The 20,121-nt window shown below is 38.7% G+C and overlaps 2 protein-coding genes and 1 non-coding gene across 9 annotated transcripts in view; 2 read left to right on the top strand and 1 right to left on the bottom strand.

Annotated features, from left to right (window-relative positions):
• The window catches only part of ASCC1 (activating signal cointegrator 1 complex subunit 1), a 102,487-nt gene that overhangs the window by 76,975 nt on the left and 5,391 nt on the right, over window positions 1–20,121 (top strand). For 3 of the 7 annotated variants that reach the window (XR_006270869.1, XR_006270870.1, XM_043476647.1), the window contains exon 10: window positions 4,450–4,514. The exons of the other annotated variants lie outside the window; for them this stretch is intronic. Coding sequence is in view for 1 of the 3 variants with exons in the window: in XM_043476647.1 (XP_043332582.1) it covers window positions 4,450–4,514 (65 nt within the window). In the remaining 2 variants the exon portion in view is untranslated. The remainder of the gene's footprint in view (window positions 1–4,449; window positions 4,515–20,121) is intronic. 7 annotated transcript variants of the gene reach the window in all.
• Window positions 5,532–6,892, bottom strand: LOC122446427 (protein FAM89A-like). The gene has a single exon (XM_043476649.1). The coding sequence runs from the start codon at window positions 6,853–6,855 to the stop codon at window positions 6,319–6,321; it is 537 nt and encodes a 178-aa protein (XP_043332584.1). The 5' UTR covers window positions 6,856–6,892; the 3' UTR covers window positions 5,532–6,318.
• TRNAG-UCC lies at window positions 8,325–8,397 on the top strand. Its single transcript has one exon. It is a non-coding gene; the product is annotated as a tRNA-Gly (tRNA).

Raw genomic sequence — 20,121 nt, forward strand, 5'->3', positions numbered from 1 at the left:
GTCTTTCTCAATTAGAATATGAAAACACATGGCCCCTGAATCCCTTGGCAAAAAAAAACAAGCAAGAAATTAAAAAAACCAGTGGATTATATATGTAGTTTTTGTAGCAGATATAATTATTATGTTCAGAAAGGAAAAGAAAATTACTTTCACTAACAAAATAGGAACTGACTTGGAGTAAACAGAAAGGTTAACTGCATTGGTTGTTAAGGAGCCCAAGTATATGTGTGCAGCATATTAACAGCTACACAGGTCAAGGATCAGGAATGCTGGTGATGGGAAGCAGCCTTGGAAAAAAATCAACTTCATCTGCTATTCAAAGAGAAACAAAACGAGAATGCAAGTCATTGCTCATTGCTGTAAGAATTTAATGAGTAACAGGCAATTGCTATTCTACTCCATGAAGAGAATTGGTCCTTTTGACTCAGTGTAATATTATGTGTTCTGGATGCCTTAATAAGAAAAAAAAAGATCTCCAATGACTTTTGGAGGTAGAAGCCATGTTTTTCTTTTGTATAGCTCTTTTGAGAATTTTTGCAGCTGTTATAGACTAGCATCTGATTATTCCTAGTTAAAATAAGAATTTTATTATTCTAAGAAGGACTTTGAAAGAAGAACTGACAACTAGAGAATCATTCCCTTGTGTTTTTCAAACCAGAAAAGGAATGTATTTAGTAATGGTAGTTTTTTATGAAAGACTGACAGCTCTGAAAGGAGGATGTACATGCGAGTGAAGACGACCTCGGCCTCATTAATAGGATAGTGTCCTGTCAGAGTTTCCATTTCTCATCTAAGAGATAGAAGCAAAGATGCGGTTTGTTTATCTGTAATGCAGTGATAAGCTTGTAAATGGAGAAATCATGCTGACCTAAAAACATTCTGCCAGGAAATAACTGCTCCCTCACTAGCTAGAAGTAGGATGGTCATTGACTGCCAGCTTCTGGAGGGAGAAGTGGTCTTAATGGCAGTCTTGTTTGGGGGACCTATGAAATGCCCTTATGCAGTTGAATCAGTATTCCAAGACTATGCTCTCAGCAGATTGAATAGGGGTGCAGTAGTAATTGTTTAAAAGCATAGCTTCTAACTACAGGGTGAAGAGGAGACATTAGAGCCCTAGGTTGTACTCTCCACAGATGATTTGGTACAAATAAAGCCACAGTAATATATTTGGGAAGGAATAGAAAGTGCTGGAGAAGGAAATGGCAACCCACTCCAGTATTCTTGCCTGGAGAGGAGCCTGGTGGGCTGCTGTCCATGGGATCGTACAGAGTTGGACACGACTGAAGCGACTTAGCAGCAGCAGCAGCAGCAGAAAGTAGGTCCAAAAGCAAAGGACAAAAGTGCCATTTCTTTAGATACTTAAAAATCCTGGAGCATATAAACCAAGTAAAAAGCACATATGTTTCCATTTTATATATAAGAATATTTAAATTTAGAGAAAGAGGGAATTGGCAGTATTTTACTATATTAATATTTAATAGTACTTTACCTGAGAATATGTTTTAAATCTAGCTAGCTACATTGAGAGTTTTCTTGAAAGATGTAAATAAGAGTGACTCAAGTATTTCATTCAGTTTTGCTCTTTTTCCATCTCTGGCTCTTAAAGTATTTAAGAGGACAGTAGAATGAATGCATTTAAATGAGAGCTTTATTTAATTTTTTTACTTAGGGAAGTTTCTATAAGGAAGATGTTTAAAAACGCATGCTATTTATTCTCTTGGTAAAAGTGCATAAACATATATGTACTTTTAAACAAATAATCATAAAGTGAACAATGTAACTACTACCAAGGTCAAAAAGCAGAATGTGCCTCACATGCCCCTCCCTGGCCAACTCTGTAGTCTGTTTGTCCTAAGGTAACAAAGGCACAATTAAGTTCCTAAACACTGTTAGTGAAGAGGTTTGTTTTCAGTGATTACTTTGTTTCGGAGTATTACAAGAATATTGACAAGAGGAATTCATTTTTATTCTTTCAAGGGAAGAGAGATTAGATTGAGAACTCGGTCATGATTTTTTTAAGAATATATTAATGACTACAAAGGAAGACAAGCATTTAGAAAGTATATTATTTCTGAGGAAGAAAAAAATATTGTGTTTTTTATTATCCAATTCAATACTAAGCCATATTACATACTGTTCTTAAAAATTACTTCTTAGTCTTGTGGTTCTTCTTTAGAAGTTTTCCCTCAAACTTACCTTTTTCAGAAAGCCTGTCCTTGAAAATCTATCACTAAATGTTTCATTACACTATTACATCAGTATTAATAACAGCAAATTGAATTTAGAAAGAAGTTGCTATCTCTCATTACCACCACAGCTATGGTGTCATTTTTGCTACCTGATATTTCTGTGACTTGAAATTTTAATTTTATTTAAATAAAATCACTACGCAGATGCCACTTTCTCTTTAAGCTGTTCATGCTTATACACTGTGGACACTTACTAAATTCACTGTGCTTGGACATATTTTTAATAGCTTTTATCCATAGCATTGAAAGCAATCACATCGTTCTTGACAATCATGTAAAATAGGCAACTTGTTAGAGGAACAAGTGTACAACTTTCGGAAGAATTTCACTTGGAAAATAAAAACAAGATGCTGTGGAAAAGGTTTCTGTCAGAAGAGAGTTCACAGAAGTAACATATATACCCACATATGTATATATTCAATTAAGGTTTAGAAAATAATGTCAAGGAAATCTCTGACAATATGGAGAGAGATAGAAAATATGAGGGGAAAAAAATCTAACGAAGAGGATCCTCAAACAGTGCAAAAATTAACTGTTAGGATTCTTAAGGGGAGAGAATAGACCTTGGAGTCTTGAAGTTGGGTGAAAGAGCCTCAGGACCGGTAGTGTTTCCAGGGACTTGGCAATAGTAAAGGAAAAAAAAAAACTCACTGGAAGAAAGTCCCATCACTTTCTGCTTAAAAATATTCTTCCAAAGAATTTTTGCCCCCCAAATGGCCAACACACAAATAACTAGACATATGAGGAAATTACCCACCATGAGCAAACAGACATCCAGAACTCATAGACATGAAATAATAGAATTATCATCAGACTTTGGCTAAAAATAACTTTTTTGTAATCAGGTAACTGGAAACTATTGCAAAGAAAAAGTGATGTAGCAGTTTTGGAAAAGAACCAAGTGGAAATACTAGAACTGTGAAATGCTAGAACTATGATACTAGAACTATGAAACTGTGTAAGTGAACTTAAGAGTTCAGTGGGTGGATTTGGCAGCAAATTAGATACGGCTGCAGAGCGAAATAGTGACCTAGAAATTATATCAGAAAATATGATCCAGCATGTTACATTTGCAGAGAGGAAAAGTAAAAATTACAGATAAGAGAAAAAGAGGCATATAAGAGAGAATGAGAAGATCTAACACACATTTAATTTGAATCCCAGAAGGAGAGGAGAGAGAGAATGGGCCAAAGCTGATGACAGACATCAACCTACAAATTAAAGAAGCCAAGTGAATTCCAGTTTTGTTGAGTGAGCTTATATTGCACTTTTCTTTCCTACAACTTGTGACTGAATCATGGACAGCATTAACTAAACTATTTAGACCCCAACACTTTTTAAATTGAATGTCCAGAATTCGTTGGCAGTATCCACATTACAAAGGACAAAAACCAGGAAGTCAACAGAAGAATGTTTTAAGTTATTTAAAAAAAAAAAAAATGGATAAAAGGTATCCAGGAATTCTTTTTACAGTTTTTGTAGCTTTCTGCAAGACTGAAACTTCATCAACATACAAAATTTTTTAAACTAAAAAAAGAAAGCAAGGAAAGACAGAAGGGAAATGGGACATTATCATTTGTTATAGTTATGTTATTTTTTTTTTTAAAGAAAATTTGTTGAAGTCTTTCCTGTGTTTTGTTCTAGCATTTAAGATAGATGCAACTTTTATTAATTCTTGATCTTACCATAAAATTTGGCCTGTTTGATTTCAAAGGGTATTAGAATTTAATGTAGGAAACAACTTCCTGATTAGGATGTTTCATATTGAGCAAGCTACTAATAAGGTAGTGAAAGTGAAAGATGCAACTTTCACTAAAATGTTTTTTGTTTGTTTTATTTAAGAAAATAGTGTATATCTCTATAAAGCCATTCTTCCCACCAGCATCCCTTTCAGGCTATTCCCTGTTTAATTCCATGAAACCTATCTGTCAGCTCTATCATTACACTGCAACAGCAGGATAAAAAAGTCACCAACAGCCCCCATTTGTCCCGTGCCTTGACCTACTTTTATTTTTTCTCAGTAACCACATTGAGAGTTTTAAACCCTTTTCTCTTTCAAATGTTCTCTTCTCTTGGCTTCCCTGGCAATTGGTTCTGCTGGTTTTTTCCCTTTTTCTGGATCTGCTTTTTTTTTTAAATTCATTGGCTTATATGGCTAGTTCCTGAAGTTTTGTCCTTATCTCTTTTTCTTTTACTGCAGTCTTGTTCTACCCAAATCCTACTCATTCTTCAAAGTCCCGTCCAGATGTCACCTCCCGTACAGTGGTGAGGACCATCGCGGTCGGTGCCTTCCCTCCACCCCTTCCTTTGTGCCGAGACTGGTCAGTGCTTAGCCATGGCTCTTGTGCTGGCAAGCATTCAGAAAGCTAAAACTGTTTTCTAGAGAGATCAGAAGCCTATAAATTTCTGTTGATTTTTCTTTTCAAAAAAGAAAAGAAAAAGGTTTTGTTTGATGAAGAGAGTGTTTTTTGCCCCATACTTGAAATTGTAAACTCTCAGGAGTCAGCAAGCTATGGTCTAAGGACCAAATTTGGCCTGTTACCTGTTTTGTTATGTGGCCCTCAAACTATGAATAGTGTTTCTATTTTCTTAATGGTTGAAAAAAATTAAAAGAATAATATTTCATGACATGTAAAAATTATATGAAATTCTAATATCAGGGACTCTAAGTAAAATTTTATTGGAGCACAGCAATCTTCCCTTATCTATCCACTGACTGCGTTTGTGCCACAGTGCCATAGTTAAGTAGTTGTGACGATGGAGTATGGCTATTTAATCCTTTGTATATATGTTTATACATGTATGGGACTTCCCAGGTGCTAAAGAATCTGCCTGTAATGCAGAGACTTGGATTTGATCCCTGGATCTGGAAGATCCCTTTGAGAAGGAAGTAGCAACCCACTCTAGTATTCTTGCCTGGGAAATCCCATGGACAGAGGAGTCTGGGGGGGCTACATACAGTCCATGGGGTTGCAAAAGAGCCAGACATGACTTAGCGAGTGAACAACAACAGCAACTTGATCCTTTATGGAAAAAGTTTGCTGACCCCTGTCTTAAAGGTTAGTATTTAGTTTACATGTTTTTTTTTTTTTAATTTACCCAATGTCCTTTCTGCTTTATGATTAGATATGATGCTCATATTTAATAGACCCTCAAGATACATTATTTATGTCATAAGTATTTAGTTAACAGCAGTCAATCCTATTGCATTTTTGTTAACTGTTTTCTAGCAAATTTTTTTTTTTTTTAGCCTTTTATCTTTACTTTTAACCTACAAAGTGTAAAGTTGTTCATAAAAGATTTTAATAAATATAGTAAGGCTTCAGGTGGTCACTGTTCTGAGTGGAAGAGTTTGCTTTCTAACATACTATATAGCTAACATACACCCAGAATCTTTAAAACCAAAAACGTTCACCACCTTACAGTGACAGATACAACACATCGCTTGCCCCAGTTTTGTTCCCCAGCTCGAGGTATCTCTGTACTGTCTTCCATTCATCTCTGATGCACAGAGAATGACACAAACTATTTGGACAGGTTCAGAGAATGCAAGTCTCTTGATTGGTGTGGCCTGAAAGGTTTACTTTCTCAGTACAGTCTTTTTACTGAGTCCCCTGGACAATTAGTAATGCAGCTCACAAATAAATAAAGCTCAACCAAGTGGCTTCGAAGCTCATGAAACAGCAAGAAAGGCCGCAGAAGGTCCTGAGGAAGGGCAGCAGTGAAATATGAGCTCACACACTGCAAACTGGAGGCAAACCCCACCAATAGAAAAGTAACTAGCTACATACAAGTTGTTTCATCTTGCCCAGAATACGGGAGGTCTTCTCCACCGATCCTCTCGTTACTCTCTCAGTATAAACCCTTGGCCACAGGGTCTCAGGACCAGGGCGTGAGGAGACGGCTGAGCACCTCCAGATCACTCAGCAGAAAGTGGCCCTCCAAACAGACCACAGCCCCCACGCCCAGGCACATCTCCCCGCCTGCAAATTAAGCTGGCAGCACCGGTCCCACAGGCCTGAGGACCGTCCACAGAGGAGAAGCCCGTGCTGACAGTGGATGTCATCCATTAGAGGGACTCCAGGATCCAGTCACCACCGGGGAGTGGGGAGACAGGCAGCGTCAGGTCCCTCGGGGGGCCTCGCTCCCTCCCATCCTGGAGGGAGTTCTGCTCCTGGAAATATTCGTCCTCTTCGTCGAAGAAGCCGTTCTCCAGAGCGTAAGTGCCGTCTGGGCTGGCCGCTGCCTGGCAGGCTCCCTTGTACTCCTGGATGGACTCATAGAGGCTATACAACTGGCAGAGCAAGGACATGTCCAGCTGTCGGAGGCCAACCATCTCCTTGCGCAACAGGGCCAGCGCGGCGTCCAGATTGGGGGGCTTGGCGGGCAGCACCGCCGCCCGCGCCCCGCCGCCTCCCGCGCTCCCGCGGCTCAGCTCGTCCTGGATGCGCGACTTCTGCGCGTACAACCTCTCCAGGTGCCGCCAACCCCCCGACGCGCCGCCGCCCGACGCCGAGTGCAGCAGCCCGCTCAGGCTCTTGGGCAGCGGAGGCAGCCCGTCCACCCGCAGCCCGCGCACGGAGCCGGCCGCCCCGGCTCCGCTCATCCCGTCTGGCCAGACCGCGCGCTCTCCGGTCCGCAGCCGCCGCTCTAGCAAATATTTTTAAAAATTAGTTTACTAAATTCCAGAAAAGAGAGCCCAGAGTACCTCACAATCCTCTGTTGATAAGTTTATTTTTCAATTAAATTTGATTGTAATTTTATTCACATCAGCAGAGTTCAGCTGATATTAATAATATTGATTTTGAATTTACACTTAAATTTCTTTTATTTTAAAATACATCCAAAATTAGTCTTGTGTTTCTTTGAGAAAGTGAAAAAGTGAAAGTATTAGTCACTCAGTCGTGTCCAACTCTTTGCGACCCCATGTACTGTAGCCCACCAGGCTCCTCTGTCCATGGAATTTTCCAGGCAGGAACACTGGAGTGGGTAGCCATTCCCTTCTGCAGGGGTTTTTTCTGGCCCAGGGGTGGAGCCCGGGCCTCCCTCATTGCAGGCAGGTTGTCTAGTGCCCCAGCCACCAGGGAAGCCCATGGTGTACCCTAACCCTAACCCTAACCCTACACTGATTGACTTGAAACATGAACATGATTTCTTTCGCAGTTTTCTTTTATGCCTTATTGCAGAGTGTATTAATAAAAAGTATTGAATGAAAAATAAATGCCAGTGAACTTTTAAGTAAATCAGTCCCAAATACATTACTAGCATGACTATCAGGAAAATGTGACATATAGGAAGGAACCTGTGATAAGACACCTTGCCAAAATATGGCCGCTCTTGCTTTGCTGTGTTAGTGATAAAGTGTGGCTCAGCCTTCATTCTTGATGATTACAGAATGAAACTTAAGCAAATGGGAGATATAAGAAATCATTAGGGGCTTTTCATATTTTGCTAGTAATAGAAATAATGTATTTTATGTTAAAAATCTAAAAGACTTCTGCTTGGAGCATCAGATATATAAGGAAAAGTACAATTTGAAGCACTTCAATTTGGTTTGGTACATTTCTTGTTTTAGATTATTGGGTTGGGGGCAGGGGGACAATTCAAATCCAAGTAGGATTTCACCAAAACGTATCTTCTGAGTTTGTTTCATGTGTCACTTTGCCTGGAAAGTGAAGTCTTAAAACACTAATGAGGGCATCCAAAAATATGACTGTCAGTGAGGCAAAACCATTGTTAAAATGAAACTGGAAAACAAGCTGTTAGCTGGTTTTTGACAGAGCCAACATCCATTCTAGAAAGACGCACCCTCTCTGGTCTGTTGCTGTCTGTTTATACAAGATGCTTTTTCCTCCCTTCACTCTCTTTTGAATTTCTGTTTATTGGCTGTTCATCTTTGCAGTGGTTCTGGGATACTTCATGCCTTGCCTTGGCTCAGGCAGGGAATGATAGGTTTGGAAGGCCTAACCTGGAAGAAATAGGAAAAGACAATGACAGTAGAAAGTAATTATGTGGTTAAAATTACTTTTCTTAAAATAATTTCAGTTTTTTATCAGAATGAAAAATACTGGGACTTCCCTGGTGGTTCAGTGGCTAAGACTCTGTGCTTCCAATGCAGGGGGCCCGGGTTCAAACCCTGGTCAGGGAACAAGATCCCATGTGCTGTAACTAAGACCTCATGCAGTCAAATAAATAAATAAATATATATTTAAAAAAAAAAAAAAGAATGAAAAATACTTTATTGAATCCCTCCTCATGGATTGAACCCCTCCTCCTTAGCAAAACGCTAAGCTACTGTTTGCTGTATTTCTGGGAGATGGGGACAGATATTCAGTTGGTCTCTCTGATCCCATTGCTGTGAACTCTTTGAACAGTGTACTTGTTATTATTGTGGGAAATATTCATCTCTTTTATATATTCATTTCTAGGGGTCTAGTATAAAATTTTGGGTGTACTTCACAAATGAAGGGAGTTAGGTTATGATTCACTTGGATCCATTGAGTTTTGTGGGTTTTTTTAGTTGTGGTAAAATATAAATAAGATTCACCATGTTAACCACTTTAGGTATATAATTCAGTGGCATTAATAACCCCATCACATTGTCGTATAACCATCACTACCACCTAGCTTCAGAACTGGATCATCCCAAGTTGAAACTCTATACCCATTAAACAGTAACTTTATTCTCCCCTCTGCCCTTAGCACTCATTATTCTGCTTTCTGTCTCTGTGAATTTGGCTCCTATATGTACTGCATATGAGTGGAATTATACAATGTTTTCCTTGTTTCTGGTTTGTTTCAATCCTATAATATTTCCAAGTTTCATCCACATTGTAGCATGTATCAAGATCTAGTTTCTTTTTAAGACTGACTAATATTCCACTGAACTGAACTGAATATTCCACTATATGTTTACATGCCTATATAATATTCCATTTTGTGCATTATATGGGCATGTATTATATATTCCACTGTGGTTTTTTAGCTACAGTATAAACACACTGCAAAGAATCTGATGCTGGGAAAGATTAAAGGCAAAAGGAGAAGAGGGCAGCAGAGGATAAGATGGTTAGTTATTAATAGCATCACCAACTCAATGGATATAAATTTGTGCAAACTCTGGGAGATAGTGGAGGACAGAGGAGCCTGGTGTGCTATAGTTCATGGGGTCTCAAAGAGTCGGACACAACTTGGCAACTGAACCACAAGAAACCAGGATAAATCTGTACCTAGAGACAGTGACAGGGCCCTGTCTTTTTTGAGCCAGCCTATTGTTTAGAGACCAAGCCAAATGAAACCATGTTAGATTAGGTGGCTTGGTGCCAGCAAATGTCTAAGTGTTACTCCGAATGTTGGAGGACATCATGGAAAGAGATAAAGAAACGAGAGTGAAGTTCATGCTGCCATGAAACTGTGATGGTTTCTTAAGAAATAATGTCCTCTTTCCCATATCTCAGTGATGAAGCAATTTTAGAATTAATGCTCATAGGTGAACATTACTATTACAAAATAAAAGTAGAAAAACAAAATATAAATCATTCAGAACTCTAGTTCAAAGTTTGTTCTCTCAGTTGTAAGTTAAAACATTGATACCAAAAAAAAAAAAAATTTTTGATACCAGTTCCTTAAATTGTAGAGATCTTGCAACTCCTGAAGTGTGTCGGCAGGGTGGGAAGGCCTTTCCCAAGGCCTTTTGCTTATTTGGCGTTTAGCCCACACCTTTGCAGAAGGGAAGGAGGCCATCTGGACTGGATTACAGATAAGAGTGTGTCATAGTAGATAATGTTGCATCGGTGCTACTGAAAGCAGGTTTCCTATGGTCCTGACAGAGGACAGAATATTTCATGTTTTGTTGTCTAATAAGATAAGATGATTTAGTTGAAAATCTAAGATAACATGTGGCAACCTCTCTCCCATCTTCCAAGGAAGCATTTCAAACCCAGCTATTTTTTGGACAGCTCTTATTTATATGTATATATACTCTTGCCAGTGCCTGATGTTGCCAAGGGGCCTCTGATTTGCTCTTTAAACTCTTCTGATTGCTGTCCTGTCATTGGAAAAGTTGGAGTGGAGGTGGCTGCACCTGATGACCTTTTCTCCCATCTCATTGTTCTTTTTCCGAGTTTGTCACTTGACACAATAGTCAGCATCTTTGTGCCCTGCTAGCCTGAAGCCACTTGCCCAGAGAACCCCCAGGCTGAGCAGAAATCATCTCTGCCCCTTTCTGCTGACTGGCACTTCCTTTCTCCTGTATGATATGTATGATACAAAGATCAAACACTTACCTCCTGTTGCTGTTGTTTGAGGGACAGTTATGAGTAGTCCCTGAGGGAAGATGACCAAGCTGAAAGTAAGAGTGGTAACACATTTGAATGAGCATTAGGCGGCCACCTTCTGAGGGAAGGAATTTATCTGTGGAAACAAGCTAGATTCTGAAAGGGCATCTGCCCTTAGGGTTGGTGGGCACCAGCGTAGGGCATTGAAGAGTTCCTGCTCGCCAGCAGCCACCTGGGGCAGTTTTGCTCTGAAGAAGCAATAATATCCATGCCTGAAGGCAAGGCTTTCTCCGGAAGTAATTTTGCAGCAAACTGACTCCCAGCAGCCTCTCTCTGATGCTAATTCTGCATGCTGCTGTGGAAACTGGCAGAGCGTGCTGGTGTGTGCTGAGATGAGTTCGGGTTCTTCAGCCGTGTCAGCACAGCCTCTTCTCTCTTCCTGCCTCCTACCTCCACCCCACATTTTTTTTCTTGCTACTTTCAAAAACCGAAAAGGGAAGGGAGGGGAGGGGAAGTCCCTTGGCATTTTGAGTATTGAGGTGCTCAGCAGAACTGCCTGGCATTCTGTTTGTCTAGAATGGTTTTAATTCACTCTCTTAATAGGTCATTTGACCTTACCAGCTGAGTCTTAAACTTGATAATCCTCACGTCAGCAGTGAGGCCCAGGCCACACATCCAGAAGTGCAACCCTGCGAAATTATTTGAAGGAGGTTTTAAAGCCTTCATTCCTTGGCTGTTTGTCTGGCTTCTGCCTGGCGGCTCCTCAGGTCAGGCTCCTCATAACATTCCTCATGCTCACTGCAGCCAAGACAGGCACATGGTTTGGGAGAGCAGAATCAATGAGGGAAGTTCATGTTCCTATTCTGTGTGCACAGCCTGATGACATTCCCATGCCATTGAAGTCAGTGGAGATGAGACTTCGGCTCTGGTGACATGCAAGCTTTTTGGTACTGATGTAATGGAGGTGCCCAAAGCAGGAGTGATGTGCTGATAGGTTGGAAAATCGTGGCTGAGTCCTCTGATTACCGAGGTAGTTGATGATAAGGATTACTTCTCACGCAGACTGGCCTTGACTTGTTCCTTGGCTGTGAGGTGCCCCTGGCCTTCTGGAAATACATTATGTCCCATTTTTATTGGCTGTTATTAGCTGTTATTATTGGCTGTCTCACCACTGATTACTGCAGTCTCAGATTTCAGATTAGATGTGGTATCTGAGGTGGAGTTGGGGCTATATTTGGAGAAGACTGGGAGAATAGCCACCTAACAGCCACGTTGGCTTTTATTCTGAAGTAGATGTTTCTCCTCCATTCTTTAAAAATATTACAGCCCCATGAGGCCAGTTGATGACTGCAGAGACTGTAAGCTATCAGTTCCTACTTGACTTTTCTTATTTTTTTAAGGAAGCTGCTTTTTGTCCTGTGATGATGCATTGGAGGTTTTAGTTGGTGAGTGACAATAATAGAGCTCAAAATACCGTCTGATAGTTTATCTTCCTGTAACTGCAGAATATCCTTGTAAGGTGTTGTCCCTGTGTAAAGATGGAAAAATTGAGGGAGAGACTAGTAGCTGTGTGGTTATTGACAGGAAAGCACTTATGTCTCATTTGCCCTAAGAACTGTTTTGATTTCTCTCTTCAATAAAAAATAAGTTTCTATCTTTGATTTTCAGGTGAAGTTGTGTATGTTTGTGTGTGTTTGGAGGGACATGGCTTACCTCAGTGTGAATAGACTCCATTGTATTCTTCCATGAAGATTTAGAAAGAATCCATGTGAATGCAGCCTGTATGAATATTTTTTATGTAGATGAAAGGTGTTTTGAACCTGAGGTGTTGGATCATCATTCTCCTTCTTGTCTCTTTGCATCTCTCATATTTGCTCTCTTCAGAAGTAATCTCACACATAGCCAGAAGGAAAATGAAAGGTACAAGAAGGTTTGCAAGTTGGAATTGCTGGGTTCCTTGACAGAAACTCAGAATCATTTTTTAAGAATTGGGGGATTTTAACAAATAAGACTTTGAAACAAAACTTAACTTGTGGGAAAAGAAACTTATTTGTGATCCTAACTCTTAAATGAGATTAGCAATATAGCATATGAAAAGCTGTGTGGTATTTTTCAAATTTTTATATTTTTAGTCTGATGTCCACATCTTTCTGTTTACTGCCTAAAGTCTTTTTATTATTGTACCTGGAGGCCAATTGGGTGAAGAATACTTCTGAAGTATACCATTATTTATTTTGTTGTTTTCAATTAGGATCCTCCAAGGGCTATGATTAAAGTTTTTTCACATTACTTATTTCTCTTTCATGGCCACAAAACCAAGTGACCACTTCCTTTTCTGTCAGATTGCATACCCATAGCCCACAAATGGTTCTTCTTCCCCACTTAGCATTCTTTCGTACAGATTTGTTATTCAGATTGTCAGACAAATGCATGCTGCCATGTAGACATGGCCTGCTACTGGCCTGTGTTCTAGGCCTGGTCCCAGAAACTATTAAATTTATAGCACAGTGGTAATGGTCCTAGCCTGTCTCTGTTTCTTATCTTTTAAATGAGGATAGTAATGCTGAGCTCTGCTTCATGTCACAGTGATTTTTGGAAGGGTTAATGATCTGGGCTTTGTGAGATACTTATAGATCCTTAGATGAAAGGTGTTATTTAGCCTCAGCAAGGCTTCCTGCAGGAGTGCCTTCCAAAGAGCTCAAAGTGTTTGTCAGACTGTCTTCCATTTATCCTCATACCATCCCTGGTAAGGAGGGAAGTGGGTGAGCATTACTATTAAGTACAAAATGGTATTATTACCGTTACTTTTATCTGTAAACAGGAGGTAATTGTGAGAAATAGAAGTTGGCAAAACAGATTATAGAAGAAAAACACTGGGAAAACTTCGAAGTAGTGTGCATTTGCTATCCCTGTGAGTTTTAGGCTTCAAAAGTCTAATTTCCATACATGGAAACAATGAAGATCATCCTTTGTTGGGGGAGAAACAGGACCCACTCTGTCCTTCTAAATACTTGCATTAATTGAATACTAGTATTATTTTCAGTTGCACCAGGTTATGTTCTAAGAGTTAGTTTAACTCGCATATATCGAGAATGACTATAAATTTCATAGGACTTACATTTAAAAAAATATATAGTTGATTTACAATATTATGTTAGTTTCAGGTGTGCAGCAGAGTGATTCAATATTTTTATCGATTATACTCCATTTAAAGTTATTTCAAAGTAATGGCTATGATTCCCTATAGTGTATGATATATCTTTGTTGCTTATCTATTTTCTGCATAGTATTTTGTGTCTCTTAATCTCATATCCCTATCTTGCCCCTTCCCTCTTCCTCTCCACACTGGTATCCACTGATCTGTTTTCTATATCTGTGAGTCTGTTTCTATTTTGCTGTGTATATTCGTTTTATTTTTTAGATTTTATATATAAGTGATAACATATAATATTTGTCTTTTTCTGCCTGACATATTTAAGCTAAGCATAGTGCTCTCTAGGTTTATCCACGTTGTTGCAAATGACATAATTTATTCTTTTTTTATAGCAGAGTAATATTCCTGTATATACACACACAAAAATATTTATATGTGTATATGTATGAATGTGTGTGTATATGTGTATATATATATATATTAGATACACCACATCTTCTTTATTTATTCATCTACTGATGGATACTTTGCTTTCATTTCTTGGCTGTTATGTAACAGTGCTGCTATGAATATTAATGTGCGTGTATTTTTTTGAATTGGTGTTTAAAAAATTTTTTTTAAATATATACCCAGAAGTGGAATGATGGGGTCATATTCTGTTTTAGTTTTATAAAGAACCTCCATGCCTGATGTACCAGTTTACATAGTGACTGTACCAGTTTACATTTCCACCAGCAGTGTAGGAGGATTCCCTTTTCTCTACATCCTCATCAGCATTTGTTATTGACTCTTTGATGATAGCCATTCTAACAAGTGTGAGGTGTTATCTCATTGTTGTTTCCATCTGCATTTCATTTGTCTAATAATGAATGATGTTGAACATCTTTTCATGTGCTTTTTAGTCATCTGTATGTCTTTTTTGGGAAAGTGTCTATTCAGGTCTTCTGCCCATTCTTTAATTTTTTTGTTTTTGGTTGTTACTGAGGTGTCTGAGCTGTTTATTTATTTTGGATATTAACCCCTTATCAGCCATATCATTTGCAAATACTTTGTCCCATTCATTAGGTTTTCTTTTCATTTTGTCATTGATTTCCTTTGTTATGCAAAGCTTTTAAGTTTAATTAGATGCCATTTTTTCATTTTGGCTTTTATTTCTTTTACCAGGAATTACATATTTTGAATCTTCATTTTAGACTTCAAAACTGAGTTTCTTCTTTTTGAAGTCATATTAGACAGCAGATAGCTCGCTGAGTCTACCTAGCACAAGAAATAGATTTTCTTAAAGGAGAAATCTTTGAAGAGAGTGGCCACGACTTTGTCTAAGATTGAAGAAAGAGGGCGGGTCTTATTTGGGAAGTCCAATAAACAGGGATCTCCAACATGTCTGTCATGCTGTTGAGGATTGGCCATTCATTCAGTTCTGTAGCTTCAGATTGTAGATATGAGAAGGTTCCTTTTTACTCTCCTCCCCACCTCTCACTGAGATTTTCAGACTCATCTTTTCAGCCTCATCACATGTGGAATTATTTCTGGTATTTTATGGTTGTGTCATGGAGCCTGAGAGGAAAGAGCAGAAGGTCTGAAATGAGTGTAAGGAAAAATGACCACAATTAGCCCTGAAGTCTTGCTATTTGCTTTCTTTCAGTGTGTACCACTATACTACCAGAAATAATAATTCCTTCTGTGTTTTCCCTAGGAAACAACCATGTACAAACTAAAAAATGGTAGGCTTCACAGATCATGTGAGCAGGGGGCAGCAAGATGGTTAGACCTTGGTCTTGAGATTCTATCAGGGAAGCTTTGGTTTTGACCAAAAACGTTTTCATCTTGGTGGTTCACATTTCTCTCTTTACTTGGTAATAGGAAAACTTTGTTTAATTTTCTGAAGATAACTGTGAGTAGTGTAGTCAATAAAGGATAGCAACTGTATGGCTGACATTTTTCAAATGTCATACTTAGGTTTAAAATTTTCTTCTTAAATTGTCCAAATTAGTACATATTACTTACAAGTGATGTTGCAAATATTGGCGGTCTTAAACTCCGTTTTTATTTTCTCACCAAATATTTGTAGTTTTGTGCAGCTGTTCAGTTTTGTTCCTTTATGGCAGACTTTAAAAAATACTGGCTTCGAGCACAACAGGGCTCTATGTGTGTGCACATCAGAGAGAAATGTTTTCAGAAAGAAAAAGGTTTAGGTTTCAAAATCCCCAAGGAATTGTTATAAAACAACAGTGAAGAGAAAAAATTCAACATGATTTAAATACCTTGCTGTAATTCTTTTTGAATTTAAAATTTTCCTGTTCTGTCTTTTATTTTCTAAACAATAGATCACTTTGCTCTTCTTGGACTACTTAGCCTAAAAGGAGCAACCAAGTTTCTCTTTTCTTTTCTAAACTTGCAGTTTAAGCTTTTTCTTCTTCTCCATTCAGGTACCTAATTAAATGGAGCCATTTAGTTGATTTGGGCTTATTTTCAACCAAAATTCAATTAAAATTCTTCCAGCTGAACTAGAGCCACTGATTCTTAAACCAGGTCCAAGATAAAAGATGACAGTGAAAGTAGAAGTAACAAGGAAAGAATATGTTCATCTCAGCCTTTGGGAGTTTTGTGAGTCAAGCTTCCTGTCTGTAGTTTAACAGGGCCAGGTTTTAAGGGATCTCACCTACTAGGAAAGAGTGTACAGGTTAAAGAGCTTAGACTCTAGAGTTAGGCTGCCTGAGTTTGGGTCTTTTTTTTTTTTTTTTAATTGGAGGCTAATTACTTTATAACATTGTACTGGTTTTTGCCATACATTGACATGAATCAGCCATGGGAGTTTGTGTCCCCCATCCTAAACTCCCCTCCCACCTCCCTCCCTATCCCATCCTTCAGGGTTGTCCCAGTGCACTGGCTTTGAGTGCCGTGTTTCATGCATTGAACTTGGACTGGTGATCTGTTTCACATATGGTAACATGCATGTTTCAATGCTATTCTCTCAAATCATCCCACCCTCACCTTCTCCCACAGAGTCCAAAAGTCTGTTCTTTATATTTGTGTCTCTTTTGCTGTCTTGCATATAGGGTCATTGTTACCATCTTTCTAAATTCCATATATATGCGTTAATATACTGTATTGGTGTTTTTCTTTGTGACTTACTTCTCTCTGTATAATAGGCTCCAGTTTCATCCACCTCATTAGAACTGATTTAAATGCATTCTTTTTAATAGCTGAGTAATATTCCATTGTGTATATGTACCACAGCTTTCTTATCCATTTGTCTGCTGATGGACATCTAGGTTGCTTCCATGTCCTAGCTATTGTAAGCAGTGCTTCAATGAACATTGGGGTACACGTGTCTCTTTCAGTTCTGGTTTCTTGGGTGTGTATGCCCCACAGGGGGATTGCTGGGTTGTGGGTCATATGGCAGTGCTATTTCCAGTTTTTTAAGGAATCTCCACACTGTTCTCCATAGTGACTGTACTAGTTTGCATTCCCACCAACAGTGTAAGAGTTCCCTTTTCTCCACACCCTCTCCAGCATTTATTGTTTGTAGACTTTCTGATAGCAGCCATTCTGACCATTGTGAGATGTTACCTCATTGTGGTTTTGATTTGCATTTCTCTGATAATGAGTGATGTTAAGCATCTTTTCATGTGTTTGTTAGCCATCTGTGTGTCTTCTTTGGAGAAATGTCTGTTTAGTTCTTTGGCCTATCTTTTGATTGGGTCATTTATTTTTCTGGTATTAAGCTGCATGAGCTGCTTATATCTTTTTTAGATTAATTCTTTGTCAGTTGCTTCATTTGCTGTTATTTTCTCCCATTCTGAAGGCTGTCTTTTCACCTTGCTTATAGTTTCCTTTGTTGTGCAAAAGCTTTTAAGTTTAATTAGGTCCCATTTGTTTATTTTTGCTTTTATTTCTGTTACTCTGGGAGGTGGGTCATAGAGTATCCTGCTGTGATTTATATCAGAGAATGTTTTGCCTTTGTTTTCCTCTAGGAGTTTTATAGTTTCTGGTCTTACGTTTAGATCTTTAATCCATTTTGAGTTTGTTTTTGTGTATGGTGTTAGAAAGTGTTCTAGTTTCATTCTTTTACAGGTAGTTGACCAGTTTCGCCAGCACCACTTTTTTTAAAGAGATTGTCTTTTCTCCATTGTATATTCTTGCCTCCTTTGTCAAAGATAAGGCGTCCACAGGAGCATGGATTTATCTCTGGGTTTTATGTTTTGTTCCATTGATCTGTATTTCTGTCTTTGTGCCAGTACCATACTGTCTTGATGACTGTAGCTTTGTAATATAGTCTGAAGTCAGGCAGATTGATTCCTCTGGTTCCATTCTTCTTTCTCAAGGTTATTGACGGTTTTTTCTATTTCCATACAAATTGTGAAATTATTTGTTCTAGTTCTGTGAAAAATACCATTGGTAGCTTGATAGGGATTGCATTGAATCTATAGATTGCTTTGGGTAGTATATTCATTTTCACTATATTGATTGTTCCAATCCATGAACATGGAGTCTTTTTTTTTTTTAATCAAAGTATTGTTCAGTCCCTCAGTCATGCCCAACTCTTTGCAACCTGATGAATTGCAGTACTTTAGGCTTCCCTTTCCCTCACTATCTCCTGGAGTTTGCTCAAACTCATGTCCATTGAATTGGTGATGCCATCCAACCACCTCCTCCTCTATCACCCCCTTCTCCTCCTGCCTTCAGTCTTTCCCAGCATCAGGGTCTTTTCCAGTGAGTTGGTTCTTTGCATCAGGTGGCCAAAGTATTGGAGCTTCAGCTTCAGCATCAGTCCTTCCAGTTGATTCAGAGTTGATTTCCTTTAGGACTGATTGGTTTGATCTCCTTGCTGTCCAAGGGACTCTTGAGAGTCTTCTCTAGCACCACAGTTTGAAAGCATCAATTCTTCTACGCTCAGCCTTCTATATGGTCCAACTCTGACATTCGTACATGACCACTGGAATTGAAGTATGATTGATTTACAATGTTGTGTTTGTTTCAGGTATACAGCAAAGTGATTCACTTGTGCATACATGTATATATATATATATTTTTTCAGATTATTGAGTATAGTTCCCAGTGTTAGACAGTAGGTCCTTGTTGGTTATCTATTTTATATATAATAGTGTGTATAGGTTCAGAGAAGGCAATGGCAACCCACTCCAGTACTCTTGCATGGAAAATCCCATGGATGGAGGAGCCTGGTAGGCTGCAGTCCATGGGGTCGCTAAGAGTCGGACACCACTGAGCAACTTCACTTTCACTTTTCACTTTCATGCATTGGAGAAGGAAATGGCAACCCACTCCAGTGTTCTTGCCTGGAGAATCCCAGGGACGAGGGAGCCTGGTGGGCTGCCATCTATGGGGTCGCACAGAGTCAGACACAACTGAAGCGACTTAGCAGCAGCAGCAGCAGCAGTGTGTATAGGTTAATCCCAAATTCCTAACTTATCTCTCCCCCACTTTCCTCTTTGGTAACCAGACATTTGTTTTCTATGTCTATGGGTCTGTTTCTGGTTTGTATGTAAGTTCTGAGTTTTAATCTTAGTTTCCTTTTTTTTCCCTTTTTCAGACTTTATGAATGTCAGTTTTCTAGTGTTTATTTGCTTTGTATTCTTGGGCAAGTTACTTTAGCCTTTTAAACTTCACGTTCAACTCCAAAATAAGGAGGCCATCAGATAATCACATACAGCCCAAAGTGTAATGCCTGACATGCATGGTTACTCAGTAAACTCTGGCTGTTATGATCTTTATTTCATTAGTGTTATTGTCAACACTTATATGTTTGTTGTTCACCTTGATCTTTTAATATATAATGATATTTGCATTAGGTAACTTTGTTTTAAAAATCTCCTGTTATGATATATTTGAATTTATAAAAGTTTAAATTGACATGGTAAAAATCACCATAAGTAAAGTCAAAAGACAAATGACAAACTGGGGGAAAATATATTTGCAATACATCATGCAAGTAGTTCATTTCCCTAATAGAGAACTACTACTCAATTTTTAAAAATGAACAGTTGTAAAGTTTTTTTATGGAATGTGCTTCCACTTAACTGTGCTATAGATTTCGTGCCTTTCATTTATATTCTCAGAGCATACCAGGCAAACCCTTGGCTGGAGAAGGGCTTGAGACACACAGCTAAAGATACAGACCTGCATTGTTTTTGTTTTCCCTATAAAATCGCTCCCACTCAGAAATGTTCTGCTACTATCACTGGTACGCTCACATACCTTTTACCCTGTCATCCATGACTTTTCTCGTCTCCTGTATCCTCCTTCATATCCAGAAATCACAAAGTCTGTTCTGTGTTTCATTCATAGTATTTCACATCTGCTCCAATCTTTCTAGGCCCACTACTACTACTTTTTAGTCAAGAGACACTCAGTATGTCACAATTTAAATACTACTCTGGTCTCCTTTTCTTTATTCTCTTGTTCCTTTCCCCAGTTAGCA

The sequence above is a fragment of the Cervus canadensis genome, chromosome 8 (genome assembly GCF_019320065.1).
Source record: "Cervus canadensis isolate Bull #8, Minnesota chromosome 8, ASM1932006v1, whole genome shotgun sequence".
Taxonomy (NCBI): domain Eukaryota; kingdom Metazoa; phylum Chordata; class Mammalia; order Artiodactyla; family Cervidae; genus Cervus; species Cervus canadensis.

Excerpts from the sequence above, each read along its gene's own strand:
- LOC122446427 (XM_043476649.1), bottom strand. The coding sequence starts at position 6,855 with ATGAGCGGAGCCGGGGCGGCCGGCTCCGTGCGCGGGCTGCGGGTGGAC.